At 38.4% G+C, this 18,376-nt stretch overlaps 2 protein-coding genes across 2 annotated transcripts in view; one reads left to right on the top strand and one right to left on the bottom strand.

The window, feature by feature from the left end:
- TOP2A (DNA topoisomerase II alpha) overlaps positions 1 to 18,376 on the bottom strand; it is a 30,733-nt gene that overhangs the window by 3,448 nt on the left and 8,909 nt on the right. The window contains exons 11-32 of the mRNA XM_017497141.2: positions 17,541 to 17,679; positions 17,057 to 17,214; positions 16,083 to 16,208; positions 15,076 to 15,186; positions 14,822 to 14,927; positions 14,622 to 14,731; positions 13,649 to 13,741; positions 13,250 to 13,364; positions 13,023 to 13,144; positions 11,744 to 11,892; positions 9,370 to 9,601; positions 9,045 to 9,179; positions 8,725 to 8,925; positions 8,079 to 8,274; positions 7,252 to 7,343; positions 6,984 to 7,148; positions 6,778 to 6,861; positions 5,127 to 5,309; positions 4,438 to 4,528; positions 923 to 1,075; positions 552 to 675; positions 398 to 441 (exon numbers count right to left, since the gene is read on the bottom strand). Of these exons, the coding sequence (XP_017352630.1) occupies positions 398 to 441; positions 552 to 675; positions 923 to 1,075; positions 4,438 to 4,528; positions 5,127 to 5,309; positions 6,778 to 6,861; positions 6,984 to 7,148; positions 7,252 to 7,343; positions 8,079 to 8,274; positions 8,725 to 8,925; positions 9,045 to 9,179; positions 9,370 to 9,601; positions 11,744 to 11,892; positions 13,023 to 13,144; positions 13,250 to 13,364; positions 13,649 to 13,741; positions 14,622 to 14,731; positions 14,822 to 14,927; positions 15,076 to 15,186; positions 16,083 to 16,208; positions 17,057 to 17,214; positions 17,541 to 17,679 (2,929 nt within the window). The remainder of the gene's footprint in view (positions 1 to 397; positions 442 to 551; positions 676 to 922; positions 1,076 to 4,437; positions 4,529 to 5,126; positions 5,310 to 6,777; positions 6,862 to 6,983; positions 7,149 to 7,251; positions 7,344 to 8,078; positions 8,275 to 8,724; positions 8,926 to 9,044; positions 9,180 to 9,369; positions 9,602 to 11,743; positions 11,893 to 13,022; positions 13,145 to 13,249; positions 13,365 to 13,648; positions 13,742 to 14,621; positions 14,732 to 14,821; positions 14,928 to 15,075; positions 15,187 to 16,082; positions 16,209 to 17,056; positions 17,215 to 17,540; positions 17,680 to 18,376) is intronic.
- On the top strand, positions 16,524 to 16,910 carry LOC108281525 (small EDRK-rich factor 1-like). Its single transcript, XM_037727395.1, has one exon. The coding sequence runs from the start codon at positions 16,524 to 16,526 to the stop codon at positions 16,710 to 16,712; it is 189 nt and encodes a 62-aa protein (XP_037583323.1). The 3' UTR covers positions 16,713 to 16,910.

Genomic DNA, 18,376 nt, shown 5'->3' on the forward strand with positions numbered 1-18,376 from the left:
TTTTTGTATTTTTAGTAGAGACGGGGTTTCACCATGTTGACCAGGATGGTCTCGATCTGTTGACCTCGTGATCCACCCGCCTCGGCCTCCCAAAGTGCTGGGATTACAGGCTTGAGCCACCGCGCCCGGCCTAATTTCTAAATTTTTTATCAGCAAGAACAGTTTTTTTGTATCTCTAGCACAAAGCAAAGTACCTGGCTAACACTGTAATTACTTTTAGTATATTGAATGCAGAACCCATTTATATGTGAAACTAAACAATATTAACATAATGTTAATAAGAACTCAAATTTATTTCCAAAGGAAGTACTTGGATAATGTAGGCAGGATTAGAACCCAGTTGGATCTGAGTATCCCAGTAAGACAGATGTCTCAATACTTTTACTTAAATACATACCTGGCATGGCACTTTTCTGTGGTTTCGGTTCTTTGTTATTAAGTCTAGAATTAAAAAAATATACATATCCTGACAACCAATTCTAAGTGCGTTAAGCAAAAAAGAATATATTAGAAACAATCATGACAAAACCCGTATTAGATAAGATACTTACTTTGGGGAAGTTTTGGTTTTAGGTGGACTAGCATCTGATGGGACAAAATCTTCATCCTGAGTTTTTTCATCAAAATCGGAGAAATCTTCATCTGAATCCAAATCCACTGTGAATTTGGTTTTTGCTAGAAAAAACATACATATATAAAAAAATCAGAGGGTAGTAGGAGAAACATTTAATTTATAGGTCGAAATAAACATTTCATGAATATTTTAGCTTTTAATCTCCTGAAAGATGCTTCAGTGTTTCAAAGCTTTAGCATAATTTATTGCTCTATTAAGATATAGTAATTTTGGGGGCAAAGTACCCTGAAGAATATTGGCCATTCAACTCCTACAGCATATCTATAATGTTCTTTTAGTTTTCCTTACTTGCTGCTCTCCGTGGCTCTGTTTCTCGTGGAGGGACATCGAAATTACTTTCATCACTGCTCCTATCTGATTCTGAATCAGACCAGGGATTTCTCTTCTTTCCTTTTTTGATTGGTTTAAATGGCAATGTGGTTTGTTTCTTTGTCTTTGTACCTAGAGGGGAGATAGAAATTAATCACCTTTATATATTCTTAGACTCACTTTTCTCCATCTATCATCCATCCATCCTTCAAATTTATTGACTGCTGTGATAGTTCTGAGAATATAACGATGAAAAGAAACAGACACGATCCCTGTTTTTGTGGAGCATGTAGCTTGGTCACTTCATCTCACAAATAAATATAATGTGGCTGGGGCACAGTGGCTCATGCCTGTAATCCCAGCACTTTGGGAGGCTGGGGTGGGAGGATTACTTGATCCCAGGGATTTTAGATCAGCTGGGGCAAGATGTAAGACCCCATCTTGGTGGGGTGTGGTGGCTCACGCCTGTAATCTCAGCACTTTGGGAGGGTGAGGTAGGCAGATCACTTGGGCTCAGGAGCTTGAGACCAGCCTGGACAACATGGTAAAACCCCATCTCTACAAAAAATACAGAAATTAGCGGGCATGGTGGAGTGTGCCTGTGGTTCCAGCCACTAGGGAGGCTGAGGCAGGAGGATTGTTTTGAGCCTAGGAGATTGAGGATATGAGCTGTGATCATGCCACTATACTCCAGCCTGGGAGACAGAGTGAGATCTTGTCTCAAAGGAAAAAAAAAAAGAAAAAGAAAAAAAAGGACTGTCTCTACAAAAAAGTTTTAGAAATTAGCCAGTCATGGTGGTGAGCGCCTATAGTCCCAGCTACTTGGGAGACTGAAATAGAGGGATTGCTTGAGCCAAGATTTCAATACCAGCCTGGGCAACACAGTGAGATCCTGTCTCAAAAAAAGTACATACTCAAGGACAGAGATCTTAACATTTATAATCAATTGATTTCTGACAAGGGTGAAGACAAACATTGTGGAAATAAGTCTTTTTAACATATGGTACTGAAATAATTGGATATCTACAGGCAAGGGAATCAGGTTGGACACCTTCCGCATACCCCATACAAAAACTAATATGAAGTGGATCATGGACCTAAATCTAAGAGCTAAATCTGTAAAATGCTAAGAATAAAACACAGAGGCCTACCTTCATGACTTTCAGTTTAACAAAAGATTAGATACGACACCAAAAGCATAAGCAATAACAAAAAAATAGGTAACCTGGACTTCATAAGAATTAAAAATTTGTGCTTCAAAAAACATCATCAAGGCTGGGCGCAGTGGCCCATGCTTGTAATCCCAACAGTATGGGAGGCTGATACCAACCACTTCATACACACTAGAATGGCTAGGATCAAAGAGAAAGACGACAAATGCTGGTGAGGAAGTGGAGAAACAGGAATCCTCATACACTGTTGGTGGGAATGCAAAATGGTGCAACTGCTTTAGAAAACAGTTCAGCAGTTCCTTAAAAGGTTAAACATAGAATAATCATGACTCAACTATTCTACTCCTAGGTATCTACCCAAGAGAAATGAAAACTTAAGTTCACACAAAACCTTGCACAGTACATAAATGCTCACAGTATTAATCACAATCATCAAAAAGTAAAAACAGGCCAGGCATAGTGGCTCACGCCTGTAACCCCAGCACTTTGGGAGGCCAAGGCGGGCGGATCACCTGAGGTGAGGAGTTTGAGACCAGCCTGGCAAACATGACAAAACCCCATCTCCACTAAAAATACAAAAAAATTAGCCAGGCGTGGTGGCAAACACCTGTAATCCCAGCTATTTGGGAGGCTGCGACAGGAGAATCACTTGAACCTGGGAGGCAGAGGTTGCGGCAAGCTGAGATTGTGCCCCTGTACTCCAGCCTGGAGTGCAGTTGGAGACAGACTCCGCCTCAATTAAAAAAGAAACAAAAAAACCCATCAACTAATGAACAGATAAAATGTGGCATAGCCATACAATGAAATACTATTTAGCAATAAAAAAGAATCAAGTACTGGCTGGGCTCAGTGGCTTGTACCTGTAATCTCAGCACTTTGGGAGGCCGAGGTGGGTGGATCACTTGAGGTCAGGAGTTTGAGACCAGCCCGGCCAAAATGGTAAAACACTGTTTCTACTAAAAATACAAAAATTCAGGAGGCTGAGGCAGGAGAATTGCCTGAACCTAGGAGGCAGAGGTTGCGGTGAGCCGAGATCGCGCCATTGCACTCCAGCCTGGGTAACAAGAGTGAAACTCTGTCTCAAAAAAAAAAAAAAAAAAAAAAAAAAAAAAAAAAAAAAAAAAGAAAAAAAAAAAGAAAAAAATTAAAAAAAAAAAAAAAAAAAGGAAAAAAAAAAAAAATACAAAAATTAGTTGGGCGTGGTGGTGCGGGCCTGTAATCCCAGGTACTCAGGAGGCTGAGGCAAGAGAATCGCCTCAACCTAGCAGGCAGAGGTTGCAGTGAGCCAAGATCTTGCTACTACTGCATGCCAGCCTGGGTGACAGAGCAAGAGTCTGTCTCAAAAAAACAAAACAAAACAACAACAAAAAATGAATACATCGGGTACTACATGGGTTACCCTTGAAAATATTGTGCTAAGTGAAAGAAGTCAGCTCCAAGAGACAACATATTATAGATTCAATTTACAGGAAATGTCCAGAATAGGAAAATCTAGAGATAGATTTTTTAGTTGTTGCCTAGTGGGGAGAAGAGTTGGTGGCAAATGGCAAGTGATGGTTAATGAGTACAGTTTTCTTAGGGGGTGACAAATTGTACTAACTCTGTGATTATACTAAAACCAATCAATGGTAAACTTTATATTTTTATAATTTTTTTTTGAGTTGGAGTCTTGCTCTGTCGCCCAGCCTGGAGTGTAATGCCACAGTCTTGGTTCTCTGCAACCTCTGTCTCCTGGGTCCAAATGATTCATGACCTCAAGTGATCTTCCTGCCTCAGCCTCCCAAAGTGCTGGAATTACAGGCATGAGCCATGGTGCCCAGCCGAATGGTATATGTTAAATGGACAAATTTGGTATGTGAATATCTCAATAAAGATGTTTTTAAAAAAGTAGATAGTAGTCATTATCAAATGATTAACAGAATTGTTAATTCTATTTAGTTCACTGAGTGAACATTACCTATATTACCTATATGTTATACTCTAGAGATACTATAATACAAACATGACTGACATGTAGTCACTTTCCTTAAGAAACTTTATATACTAGAACCTCATAATTGGCTAGAAAATGAAATCTAATAAACTGGGTGTTTTCTTAGATCCCAATTAAGGAGTTCAAATTAACAAACTATTTCATTATAAAATATTTTCTAAAATGAAGCAAATTCCAAGGACAATGTTAAAGAGGTCCAAGTAGAATTCAATCTTCTTTCAGGTTTCTCAATTCAACAAAAAGGTTTTGAACATCTATGTGGAACGTCCCAGGTAAGAAACACAATTTAATCTTCACTTTATACTATTTTCCTTAAAATGCTGTAATACCTGGTTCTCTTTTCTGTTTCTTTTCTAATCTTTGTTTTAGGCCTTCTAATTCCATACCATCTTCTTGAGGGCTTCCTTCAGTATTTTCATTCTAAAAGAAAGCAAGACAAAAATGGTTAAGTTTTGCCAACTTATTTGAAAGATACAGTCAAATATATAAATATATAGTCAAATATAAATAGGGTCAAAGAGTGCTTTTTTCTTTGGGCAGCTCTGAATAAAGGTACAGGTATGACTTTTTCAAGATATTTATACATTAAAAAACCAGGTACATAGGAAAGTTAGGGTTGGATATAAAATAAATTCTGAACTATGGGATTAGAAATCTTATGTTTTTAAAAATTTTAAGTGGAGCTATGCATCAATATTTTATGCATAATTTTTTCAAGAGTATTACTTTTTTTTTGACATGGAGTTTCTCTCTGTTGCCCAGGCTGAAGTGCAGTAGTGCAACCTTGGCTCACTGCAACCTCTGCCTCCTGGGTTCAAGCGATTCTCCTGCCTCAGCCTCCTAAGTAGCTGGATTACAGGTGCCCGTCACCATGCCTGGCTAATTTTTTGTATTTTTAGTAGAGATGGGATTTTCACTATGTTGGCCAGACTGGTCTCCAACTAGTGACCTCAAGTGATCCACCCACCTTGGCCTCCCAAAGTGCTGGGATTACAGGCGTGAGCCACAAGAGTATTACCTTAATTTTCTTTTTACTTTTCTTTTCTGCATCTGCTTTCATTTCTATAGTTATTCGTGGAATGACTCTTTGACCAGATGGAGAAGGCAAAACTTCAGCCATTTGTGCTTTTTTCCCCTTTGCTTTCCCCCCTTTCCCAGGAAGTCCCACTTGCTCATCTTGTTTTTCCTTGGCTTCAACAGCCTATAGAAGGGATATAAGAAAGCAAATTTATATGCTAACAAAAACACTACAACATCTAAAAGGCCATAGTTAAGCTGATTTCCATTTGTTACATCTTAAAAACTCGTGATAAATTGTTCCATAACCTAGTATACTATCAACAATAGTGAAAATGTAATTAAGGCACACCTTGAAAAGGCAGGTGTGGAGACAGAAGACTGGGTTTTTTTCCTGATTCTACCACTTAACCTTTTTGAGGAAAACAAGGGAGAAATTAAGAATAAAACATGTATATACATATATATGTATAAATTCACATATAAAATATGAAAGCAAGTGATGCACACTTATCCAATCAAGTGATTAAAATGAGCTAGGCATCTATACTGAAGTGCAATAATATAAATTTGCATGTTAAATTTAAGAAATAAGGTTTTTTGTTTTTTTAAACAGACAGAGTTATGTTCTATCACCCAGCCTGGAGTACATGGTTAAATGATCATAGTTCACTGCAGCCTTGAACTCCTGTTCTTCAGTGACCCTCCCACCTTGGCCTCCAGAGTAGCTGAGACTATAGGCCCACACCACCATGCCTGGCTATTTAAAAAAAAATTTTGTAAAGATGAGGTCTTGCTTTGTTGTCCAGGCTGGTCTTGAACTCCTAATCTCAAGTGATCCTCCTGCTTCAGCCTCCCATAGCACATTGGAATTACAGGCGTGAGCCACCACACCCAGTGGCTTTATCCTTTTTTTATTTTTATTTAAAATTTTTTTTTATTTATTATTATTTTTTGAGACAGAGTTTCACTCTTGTTGCCAAGGCTAAAGTACAATGGTGCAAGTTTGGCTCACTGCAACCTCCGCCTCCCAGGTTCAAGAGATTTTCCTGCCTCACCCTCCTGAGTAGCTGGGATTACAGGCGCCCGCCACCATGCCTGGCTAATTTTTTGTATTTTTAGTAGACATGGGGTTTCACTGTGTTGACCAGGCTGGTCTTGAATTTCTGATCTCAGGTGATCTACCTGCCTCAGCCTCCCAAAGTGTTGGGATTACAGGCGTGAACCACCACGTCTGGCAGCAGCTTTGTCCTTTTCAGCCGACTTGGGGGACTGGGTTGGTGGTCTTCCACATTTAAGTGCAATTCTCCTGCCCCAGCCTCCTAAGTAGCTGGTACTACAGGCACACACCAACATGCCTGGCTAATTTTTGTATTTTTAGTAGAGACAGGGTTTCACCATGTTGGCGAGGCTGGTCTTGAACTCCTGACCTCAAGTGATGCGCCCATCTCAGCCTCCCAAAATGCTGGAATTATCAGCATGAGCCACTGCACCTGGCCAATGATCTGTTCTTTTATACATTATTTTGGATTTATCTTTATGCCTCTTATTTTCTTTCTATTGCCAATTGTGAACTATCTTGACAAAGGTATACTGCAGAATACATTATTTCATTAATAAAAATTCTAGCATGAGCATTATAAACTACACACCTCTAATTCTTCAATAAATGCAGCCAAGTCTTCTTTCCACAAATCTGATGGACTCTTTCTCTTTAACATGTCCAGCTCTTGTTCCTTCATAATTTCAAAATTGAGTTAATATATGTACACAAGCAGCATTTTCATGCAACACATAATTTTTACTTTTACCATTAGAACAAAACTAAGCAGCATGTACCATCCTACCACCAACTCACTTTTTCATTTCTTAGTCTACACAGTTCATCTTTCTTTTCCTTGGTTAGATACCAAAGGGGCATATCAAGAAGATAGTTGAAGGTTGGTCCAGAATCTGTTACGGAGTCACTCTTTTCAGTTTCCTTTTCGTTGTCACTCTCTTCGTTTTCTTCTTCATCTGGAACCTAAAGGATGAAATAAAATGTAGCCTTATTAGAAAATGTGAAACATAAGCATTATTTAATACATAGTCTTTAAACAATATAGAAAAGTGCCAACCAAGATTACCTTTTGCTGGGCTTCTTTCCAAGCCTTCACAGGATCTGAATCATATCCCCTCTGAATCAGAACTTTAATTAATTCTTTCTTAGGCCTATTTTCTATTTAAAAAAAAAAGTAGAGATAATGATTTTGAGTATTATTTTAGGAAAGGGATAAGGTTTTACCAGTCAAAAGTTTAAAACTGGAAATTAAACTTAGTCTTGCACAAATTTGTACATTCGGGTATACAGGCAAGTATTCCTAAACCACTGACAAATGTAAATTACCACAAGGGGGCAGTCAAATCATATATCAGGCTATGATCAAATCTTTAATTTTTTTTTTTGAGACAGGGACTCTGTCATTCTTGACAGGCTGGAGTGCAGTGGCACTATTTAGGCTTACTGCAGCCTTGACCTCCCTAGCTCAACAGCTCAAGTGCTGGGATTACAGGTGTTAGCTGCCACACCCAGACAGTATAAGCCACTTATAATCTTCCTGCTTTTTTTCCCATTAGACTTACTATCTTTTCTTTTATTTTCTGTTCCTGTAGCATGATTAGTGTACTATTATTCTCTTGATCAATCAGTTTATGCAAGATTTTCTAGCTTTCTATTCTCCTCATGTCTAATTGTCAACTAAATCTTGATTTCTCAAGATGCTCAATCAAGGAAACACCATCTCTTTCAAACTATAAATATCGAATCAGATATTTAAAAGAAATCTTTGCATAAGTGACTAGGTGAATTAAATGGATTCTGACTCTCTCTCCACCATTACTCTCACCAAAAATGTTTAAAGAAAGTTTGGCATAACTAGAGTTTTAGTAAGCAGTTATTATTACCAAAACATACCAATGATTATTTTGCCATCTATTTTCTCTAAGATAAAGCGAGCCTGATTATTCAGTTTGGCAGACTCAGCACCAAGCATTCCTAGGAGCCATTCTTTTCTTAATCCGTAATATTTAAGTCTGAGTTCAAAGAAGTCTCTTAGAATATCCAACACCGTGTCATATTTCTTTAAACAGCCTACGTGGTCAAAAAGCACCTGGCAAAGGAAAACAATATCAGAGCCAAGAATAGACAAATTGGCTAAACTTTATAAAGGTAGACTAAGATAAGATATACTTTTAAAATTGATAATAATCTTTTTTTTTTTTTTTTTTTTTGGAGACGGAGTCTTGCTCTGTTGCCCATGGCTGAAGTGCAATGGCACCATCTTGGCTCACTGCAACTTCTACCTCTTGAGTTCAAGTGATTCTCCTGCCTTAGTCTTTCAAGCAGCTGGGACTATGGGCATTAGCCACCACACCCAGCTAATTTTTGTATTTTTAGTAGAGATGGGGTTTCACCATATTAACCAGGCTGGTCTTGAACTCCTGACCTCGTGATCCACCCACCTCAAGCCTCCCAAAGTGCTGGGATTACAGGCGTGAGCCAGATATTAATCTTTAATATAAATTGAAACATATGTACATCTCGCAAAACAAATACATACCATAGAGTTGCATGTGAGACTAGTTTGGAGTTTGAAGACTTTGTGTAGCCCAGCTCTCTCTGCCTCTGCCAGTTTTTCTTCAGCCATCTTCACAACAAATTTCACAGTGGTATCTGTATGGTATTCCCTATAGTCGGTTATGAGAGGAGGTGTCTTCTCAGTGCCATTCAACATGGGCTCTAGAACTTGTTCTTTGTATGTCTAAAGAAATAAATAATCCTGAAGTTTCTAAAATATAGGCTCCTGAATAGTCAAAAGCAGTAATACAAAAAGTGTTTCTTTTGATCACAAAACTAAAAAAGAAATCCACAATTATTTACCTGGGTCCATGTTCTGATGGGAAGCTCTGAGATTTCAATGGTTGTGGAATTAAGAATAGCCACTTCACCACTAATCACATATTGATTTGGAGCCAGTTCTTCAATAGTACCCTTGAAGTTCTTGTAACTTGGAAGCTGAATTGGCATTTAAAAAAAAATGTTTCCTAAATGTTATACTAGACAGAAATCACAACAGTGTGTAACAATAAATCTAAGTATGAAGTATGAAATTAAATTTTATGTTTGCATCCTCTTTAATTATACAATCTACTCAATTGAAACCCAAGGAAAAGTAAAGCTCTTATAACACACACAGAATACTTACCATTGGCAAAGGTTCTTCTCCATCCATCAAACGCCTGATGTTATTTACAACTTCACGAACATCAAAGTTGGGGATTTTGCAGGACCACCCAGTACCGATTCCTTCAGCACCATTTATTAGCACCATGGGAATAATAGGAATGTACCATTCAGGCTCAACACGCTGGTTGTCATCATATAAAAACTTCAATGTGTGATCATCTTTTGGTGGAAATAACAACCGAGTCAAAGAGCTAAAGAAAAGAATCAAATAATATAATTTTTTAAAAATACTGAATTTGACACAGCTTTTATGAAAAGGACATATGTTATCTCATACTTATATATGAAAATTATCTTGGTTTTACTTGCTGACTAATACTCATTTAATAATATTTACTGAGCACTTTCTACGTGTTAGGTACATAACGTCTCAATTCTCAAGGAGCTCACATTCCAGTAGAGATTTGACAATGAACATACATTTTGTTAGGTGGTGGGCTAAATACTGAGAAGGAAAAGTAAGAAAGTGACTGAAGAGGTACGAAAGAAAGTTATGCCTTTTCTGATAAGATTACATTTGAGCAGAGAAAAGAAATTGAGGGGGTCAGGCATGGTAGCTCGAGCATGTAATCCTAGCACTTTGGGAGGTCAAGGTAGGGGGATCACCTGAGGACCGGAGTTCAAGACCAGCTTGGCCAGCATAGTGAAATGCAGTCTCTACTAAAAATACAAAATTAGCTGGCTGTGGTGGTGTGCACCTGTAATCCCAGGTACATGGGAGGCTTAGGCAGGAGAATCGCTTGAATCTGGGAGGCGGAGGTTGCAGTGAGCTGAGATCGTGCTAGCCTAGGCAAAAAGAGCAAAACTCAAAAAAGAAAAAAGAAAGAAGGAAACTGAGGGACCGAGCCATATGGATATCTAGAGAAGCAGTGTTGCAGGCAAAGGAACCAGTAAGTAAAAGACCCTGAAGAGGAAATGTGCTTAGTGTATTTGAGTATAGGCTGAGGATAGTGTGGCTGGAGAAGAGATGGTATGAGAAGGAATCAAGAGATATGGAAGGTGGGGACATGGATCACATAATGTCTGGTTAGCTAAAAGAGGTCTTTAGATTTTACTCTGAGTAGTTGAAGGCTCTGAATCAGAGTGACCTATTTTTACTTTTTTCGAGATGGGAGTTTCACCCTGTCACCCAGGATGGAGTGCAATGGTATGATCTCGGCTCACTGCAACTTCTGCCTCCCAGGTTCAGGCAATTCTCCTGCCTCAGCCTCCCAAGTAGGTGGGATTACAAGTGTGCACCACCACGTCCAGCTAATTTTTTATATCTTTAGTAGAGGCAGGTTTTCACCAGGTTGGCCAGGCTGGTCTTGAACTCCTGACCTCGTGATCTGCCCACCTTGGCCTCCCAAGCCGCTGGAATTATAGGCATGAGCCACTGTGCCCAGGTGGAGTGATTTATTTTTTTTAAAAAAACAATTGGCTGCTATAAGAAAAGATAGACGGTAGATTATATTGCAATAGTTTAGATGAGATGGGGGTGGCTTAGTATTTTTCCAGTGCAGAGCCCATAAAATTTGCTGAGGAACTGAATGTAAGTGTCAAGCAAAGGAGTCAAGGGTGACAAGGTTTTTCGCTTGAGGAATTAGAAGGATGGCATTTCATTTACTGAGAAAGGAAAACTGAAGATTTGGTTTTAGATACTTATGTTTGAGATACTTAACTAGATATCTGAGTGGGAAATGTTGAGAGGGCAGTCAGACATAAAAGTTGAGAGTTCAGGGGAGAGACCAGGACTGGAAATTTAAAGGTATAGACCAGATAAATGTGAGATTATTTGGGAACTGAGTAGAAATAGTAGAAAGAGATCTGATGAAGGAGCCCTAGGATGAACCAGTATTTAGAAGTTGGGAAGGTGAGAAGGATCCAGCAAAGAAAGCTAATAAGGAAGAAGAGAACCAGAGAAGTCTACTGTCATAGAGGCCAAATAAGGTGTTTTAAGGATGGAGCAATTAGTAACTGTGTTGAATGCCACTGAAAGGGTGACTGGGATGACAGCTGAAAATTGGCCATTCATAATGTACTCTCCATAGTTTTGTAAAGGAGTAAAATTTCAATAGTGATATTTAGAAGAATCAAAGTTTTCTTTACTCAGTCCCGAACTCTACATCAGGGTTTCTCAGTCTTAGCATAACTGACATGTTGCACTGGATAATTCTTTGTTATGAGGGGGCTTTCCTGTGTATGTTAGGGTATTTATAAGCCTCACCCCGGCCTTTGCCCACTAGAAGCCAGTATTTTCTGATTAACGGAGTTTTTGTATTATTAGTCAACTAAATCTCACATTGTTTCAAAACTGGAAATGGCAATTCACCAGAAAGTGAAAGCATACCTACCTGAGCATTGTGAAGATGTATCGTGGACTAGCAGAATCCTTGCCACCATGTAGCCTGGTACCAAACTGACCAATGGGCTGCAAGAGGTTCAGATTATTGCTACCCACAAAATTCTGAGCCAAATTGATAATGGTCATCATTAGTGACATCTGTGGGGAAAAAAAGATTTATTAAGCTGAGGCTTTTACTAATACAAATACATTATTATGACCAAACCTCACTATAATCCAGTAACGTTTTGTGAGGTTTAGTTGTGTAGTGACTTTCCTCATATTAATAGATGGCAGAAGTAGTACTTGAACCTACGACTTTTAGCTCAAGTTCAGGGCTCTTGCCTTCCAATAATTCTATCTATTAAACCCCGCTCAACTTTGAAGGCAGAGTTCCTCTCCTTATCCTCAGCAAAATGAAATATTTCCTCCTTTGTGTTACAATGCTTTGCTCATTTCTATTCTAGCATGTATCACTTTATTCTATAGCTGTGTAGATATATTGGTCTTCTGATTAAATTGTTACTATACCTTGGAGATAAGAAACGTATTATTTTTATTTATTTCTATGTACCTGGTACATGGCAGGCATTCAACAAATGTTTGTTGGGTGAACATTTATTGTATCCCCACTATATTTTGATTGAAAGCAACAAAACAACCATTGTATTTAAATTTCTAGAAACTTGTAGGCAATCCAGTTCTTTAGAACTGTTTTACATAATTAATGCAAAAAGCAATCACAAAATAAAAAAGGAGTATCTGTTGGTGTTGGTGTAAAGTCAAACAATTCAGACATATTTAAAAATTGAAAGTTGCCCTTTCCAATTCCCAGGGATAACTAAAGTGAACAATTTACAGCATATTCTTATAGACATTTTTAGTTATTATTCTGCCTCTGTTTTTCCTCACCTGACAATAGACCATCGATATTCCTCAGTGTCAGTGCAGTTTTACTGAAATTATAGCACTGATTCCATGCATATATGTGTCACAATTTATTATGACAATTTGCCAATCAGTGGAGGTCTAAATCTTGACATCACAAAGTTATAATACACATGCTAACTATCTTTAAATGTAGACCTTTGCAGATTTATGAGTATCCCTGAAGGAATATTATCTTCAGAAATCAAAGGGCAAGCAGTTTTACTGATTGATAGGTTTTACTAACTTGTTCTTTATTATGAATATATGACCTTATACTTTCACCAAATCTATTTTGAGACTGACTATGCAGGTATTTCTGAAGATACAATGCTTTCTGGAAACATGGATTGTGTGTTTACCTCACCATGATGATAAGAAGACATTTCAGCGACTGATCCAGCTAATTGGGCAACCTTTACCTCTCGCTTGTCATTCCGTTTGAAGCAAGTAAACAAAACCTTTCTCTGACCTGGTTTCAAACCTTTAAAATGAAATAAGGGCAAACGTTAAGTATCCTCAATTTATCCATTTTTGGGAATTTGATTTCCATCTTATAATAAAAACAGACTAACAAAGTGGAACTCACCATCCACCATAGAAGGAATAGATCTTTCATTATCAGAATTTGAGAACAGGATAAGTTCCTTGTTGATGAAGTCATTATATGTCAGATATGTGGTAGTCTGTCCATACAAGTAATCCTGAGGGACCAAACAGTATTACATAAGACAAATGCTTAACAATGCTCAACACAAAAATCAAACAAAGAAACCTTTAGAATTATTTCTATAATTATTAAGTCTTTATAAAATATAGAATACAGAAATATTTTGTTTTAAAGATAAAGCAAATTTAGCTGCTGCACGATTCTATCATTTCAAATTTTTACTAAAATAACTATTCAGTTAAGTTTAATTTGCTATATTATCAATACCAAAAGGTCAGTCAAACAGTCCATTTTGTGGGATATATTTAACACTTTTACCTCAGGAAGCCCAAGTAACTTTCGTTGTCTTCTATCCTCCATGAAATTTGTTAACCATTCCTTTCGATCGTCTATCTGTTTTTTGCTAAAGGCCTACACATTTAAGGATGAAAAAGATGTCACTGGTACTAATAGGTTCCATGTATCCTTCCACAAAGAACAAACAAACAAACAACAGAAAAACAACAAAAATTCTGTTTTCTTTTTTTTTTTTCCAAGATGGATTTTCGCTCTAGTTGCCCAGGCTGGAGTGCAATGGCACAATCTTGGCTCACTGCAACCTCCGCCACCTGGGTTCAAGTGATTCTCCTGTCTCAGCCTCCCAAGTAGCTGGGATTACAGGCATGCACCACCATGCCCAGCTAATTTTGTATTTTTAGTAGAGACACGGTTTCTCCATGTTGGTCATACTGGTAGAGAACTCCTGACCTCAGGTGATCTGCCTGCCTTGGCCTCCCAAAGTGCTAGGATTACAGGTGTGAACCACCTGGCCCGGCCTTTTGGTCTTTTTTTGTTGTTTTTTTTTGAGCCTGAGGTTTTACTATCTTGCCCAGGCTGCAGTGCAATGGCGCAGTCTTGACTCACTGCAGTCTCCGCCTCCAGGGTTCAAGCAATTCTGCCTCAGCCTCCTGAGCAGCTGGGATTATAGGCGCCTGCCACCACACCCAGCTAATTTTTGTATTTTTAGTAGAGATGAGGTTTCACCATGTTGGACAGGTTGGTCTCCAACTCTTGACTTCAGGTGATCCACCTGCCTCGGCCTCCCAAAGTACTAGGATTACAGGAGTGAGCCACCATGCCCAGCCAAAATCAAAATTTTCTGAAATATCTGATTCCATCTCTGGGATATGCTTACTGGAAACATTCTATACTATAAAACATTCTTATACAAAAATGTAAATGTTTCAATTGACTAAAGAAGTGATTTCTAAAATTGAAATGTATATATAAAATACAACTTAAACGTATGTACCAGGCTGATAGCAGCATCATCTTCAGGACCACAATATTTGAACTGGATACGATGTCTTTTCATATCTGCAAAGTATTCTTTAGCTTCCTTTGATGTGCTGGTGCCCAAACCTATAAAACCAAGAATACTAACTTTCCTCATACAGTCTTGTACAGAGTATGTAATAAAGTGAGAAGTTCTATATGGATTTCATTACAAACCTTTGTAATACTTGACTTTCCATTTTTTATGATTTGGAGTAGAACTCTTCCATTCTTCAAATTCAGGAAGGCTATAAAATGCCATTTCTTGCTTGTTTTTAGATACCTGTGATAAAAAACAATGACTATGGCTTTGTACATTGTGGGGTCCCCTGCATTCCATTACATATGACTGGGCTTATTATATATGTATATCCAGGTTTGAGGAGTAGGGCCTTAAAATATCCATTATGGTATCTTATTAATTAGCATACCTTTACAATAGGGGTAATAAATTCCTCCAGAAAACGATGTCGCAGAAGAGAGGGCCAGTTGTGATGGATAAAATTAATCAGCAAGCCTTTGATGTGGGAACCATCTTGGTCCTAGAAATATTTGAAGCCAAAGTTCAAAAGAGTTGTTTAGGACAGGTTTGGTGGCTCACACTTGTATTCCCAGAACTTTGGGAGGCTGAGGCAGGTAGATCATCTGAGGTCAGTAGTTTGAGACCAGCCTAGCCAACATGTTGAAACCTTGTTTCTACTAAAAATAAAAAAATTAGCCAGGCATGGTGGCAGGCACCCATAATCCCAGCTACTTGGGAGGCTGAGGCAGGAGAATCGCTTGAACCCGTGAGGTGGGGATTGCAGTGAGCAAGATTTAGCCACTGTACTCCAGCCTGGTCAACAAGAGTGAAACTCCATCTCAAACAAACAAATAAAAAAAGAACTGTTCAGAAATAAAAAAAATTATCATTGACTTACTGGCAATTTGCCAAATTTTCTATGGGAATTAAAAAAGGTCTGTTCAAATCCAGACACACTTAACCTGTATTTTAACATACATATGATATAAGCATATCTGATTAGAGATAATGAATAAATCTCCTGTTTAAGTTATTTATTTGAGATGGAGTCTTGCTCTGTCACTCAGGCTGGAGTGCATTGGCACCATGTCGGCTCACTGCAATCTCTGCCTCCTGGGTTTCAAGGGATTCTCCTGCTTCAGCTTCCTGAGTAGCTGGGATTACAGGCATGTGCCACCATGCCTGGGTAATTTTTGTATTTTTAGTAGACGTGGGGTTCACGGTGTTGGCCAGGCTGGTCTTGAACTCCTGACCTTGTGATCTGCCAGCCTTGGCTTCCCAAAGTGCTGGGATTACAGGCATGAGCCACTGTGCCTGGCCTAGTAATTGTAATTTATTTCATGGCCAAAAACAAAAATGTAACTAAGACATGGTTAATTTAGTTGAACAATCTAAAAATTTGATAACAAATCTGACCTGATCTGTCATAATCATTATCTTCCCATAACGAAGAGTCTTCAATGAATCTTCATCTTCATAGTTTTTCTTGTACTGAAGACCCACAATCTTGATGATATTGTTAATCTCAGCATTTTCCATGATCTGAAATGGACATATATACCAAAAAAATTAATGTCTTGTTTATACATTTGAAAAGAACAAAGAAATATAACAGTATATGTTGCTTCGATTTTCTTGAGCTCCAGTATTTTGAGCTATTATTAGCTTATACACTAAGTCAGAAAGGTCTGTTAAGACAGGCTACAAGGCCACTGGCAGAGCAAAGTGGGGGTGCTGCCGGGCAGAGGGCCCACACAGGCTCAGCCTTCCTGGTCGACGGTGGTGACGGCAGCCCAGTGTGCCAGGGAGCTGTTGCTTTTCCAAGTTGCTCTCTTCTAGGATTCGTCGGTGAGCAGCATGGCATGTGAAAATCAACAAGAACTTGTCCGCCAGAAAAACATGAAGAAAACCCAGGAAATTAGCAAGGGAAAAAGAAAAGAGGATAGCTTGACTACCTCTCAGAGAAAGCAGAGGGACTCTGAGCTCATGCAACAAAAGCAGAAGGCAGCTAATCAGAAGCAGTCTATGCATACAAGAGAAAAATGATGACTGGCTATTTGGAAAACCTTGGTGCTACTGCCAACTGGATGTATCATAAGCTCTAAGATCAAGATTTTGTACAGTGGACGGTCATTACATATGTTTTAACATCCTTTAAAAACTATTTTGAACTTTATCTTTCAGTTTGACTCAGTGCAATGTTTTACAAGCAATCTTCAAAGAATAAAATACTACGTGCATGTGGAGTTAAAAAAGATAGGCTACAATATATCCAATTTCTCAAAATAATCACAAATCCAACTGAAAGATGTTTCAAAAAGCCCAATGAGGGAAAATATAAGCATAAAGTCTTCAATTATAAACTAGGTTTAGATAGTTTTATATTCTACCTGCTTATGAGAAGCTTCTCGAACATTGAGTATTTTTCCTCTAAGAGGGAAAACCCCATATCTGTCTCTCCCGACCACACCAAGGCCTGAAACAGCCAAAGTTTTCGCTGAGTCTCCCTCAGTAAGGATAAGCGTACACTCAGTGGAGTTTCGGCCCCCTAAAATAAAAATACACAAGTTAATATTAGCACATTTAGTTCAACCTTAAATATACTAATTTGAACATACTGTTTATAGCCTTGTGATAAAACACAAATAATTTACAATATATAACAAGTAAAATTATTTGTTAGGTAATAGATCATGATGTAAACATTCTTGTTTTACTCCAAAATGATCACCTCAATATTATTTATAACAAGCTAAAATTAAAAATGGCCTAAATGTTCCATAATAGGAAACAGGTTGAATAAATATCCATGGTATACCGTTAATGAATAACAACTGTAAGACTTAAAGTTTGGAAACATTATTAAATATATACCTGCATCATTGGCATCATCAAGTTTGGGAATTCCCTTGATTCTGTTATGTTTTACAGCTGAACACTTCTTGTTTAACTGGACTTGGGCCTTAAACTTCACCCAGTTTAGTATGCTTTCTACAATACCACAGCCAATTGCCTGAAAACGAGAAGATTCATATTAGGGAAGAAGGGTTCTAACAGAAACCTAGAATACAAATGAACCTTAATAAAAATAAAAATAAGCTGTGCAAGGTGGATCACCTGTAATCCCAGCACTTTGGGAGGCCAAGGCGGGCAGATCACGAGGTCAGGAGTTTCAGATCAGCCTGACCAACATGGTGAAACCCCATCTCTATTAAAAATACCAAAATAAATAAATAAATAAAAAATTAAAAAGATGTAGAACAATAATTTCTGGATAGAGGGTGGCACATCTTCCATGTCAGGTTATCACCACTGAGGGAGCAGTTCCTTTGGCTCATTCACTCAATAAATATTTACTATGTACTTACATTGTGCTAGCACTGACCTACTTGTTGGAGACGTTGTAGTTAAAACAAATTAGGTCAGGCATGGTGGCTCATGCCTATAACCCCAGCACTTTAGAAAGCCAAGGCGGGAGGATCACCTGAGGCCAGGAATTTGAAACCAGCCTGGCCAACACGGCGAAACCCCATCACTACTAAAAATACAAAAATTAGCCAGCATGGTGCTGGGCACCTGTAATTCCAGCTATTCAGGAGGCTGAGGCAGGAGAATTGCTTGAACTCTGGAGGAAGAGGTTGCAGGGAGCCTAGATGGCGCCATTGCACTCTAGCCTGGGTGACAAAAGGGAAACTCCATCTCAAAAAAAA

This window comes from Cebus imitator, unplaced genomic scaffold (genome assembly GCF_001604975.1).
Source record: "Cebus imitator isolate Cc_AM_T3 unplaced genomic scaffold, Cebus_imitator-1.0 Scaffold228, whole genome shotgun sequence".
NCBI classification, from domain to species: domain Eukaryota; kingdom Metazoa; phylum Chordata; class Mammalia; order Primates; family Cebidae; genus Cebus; species Cebus imitator.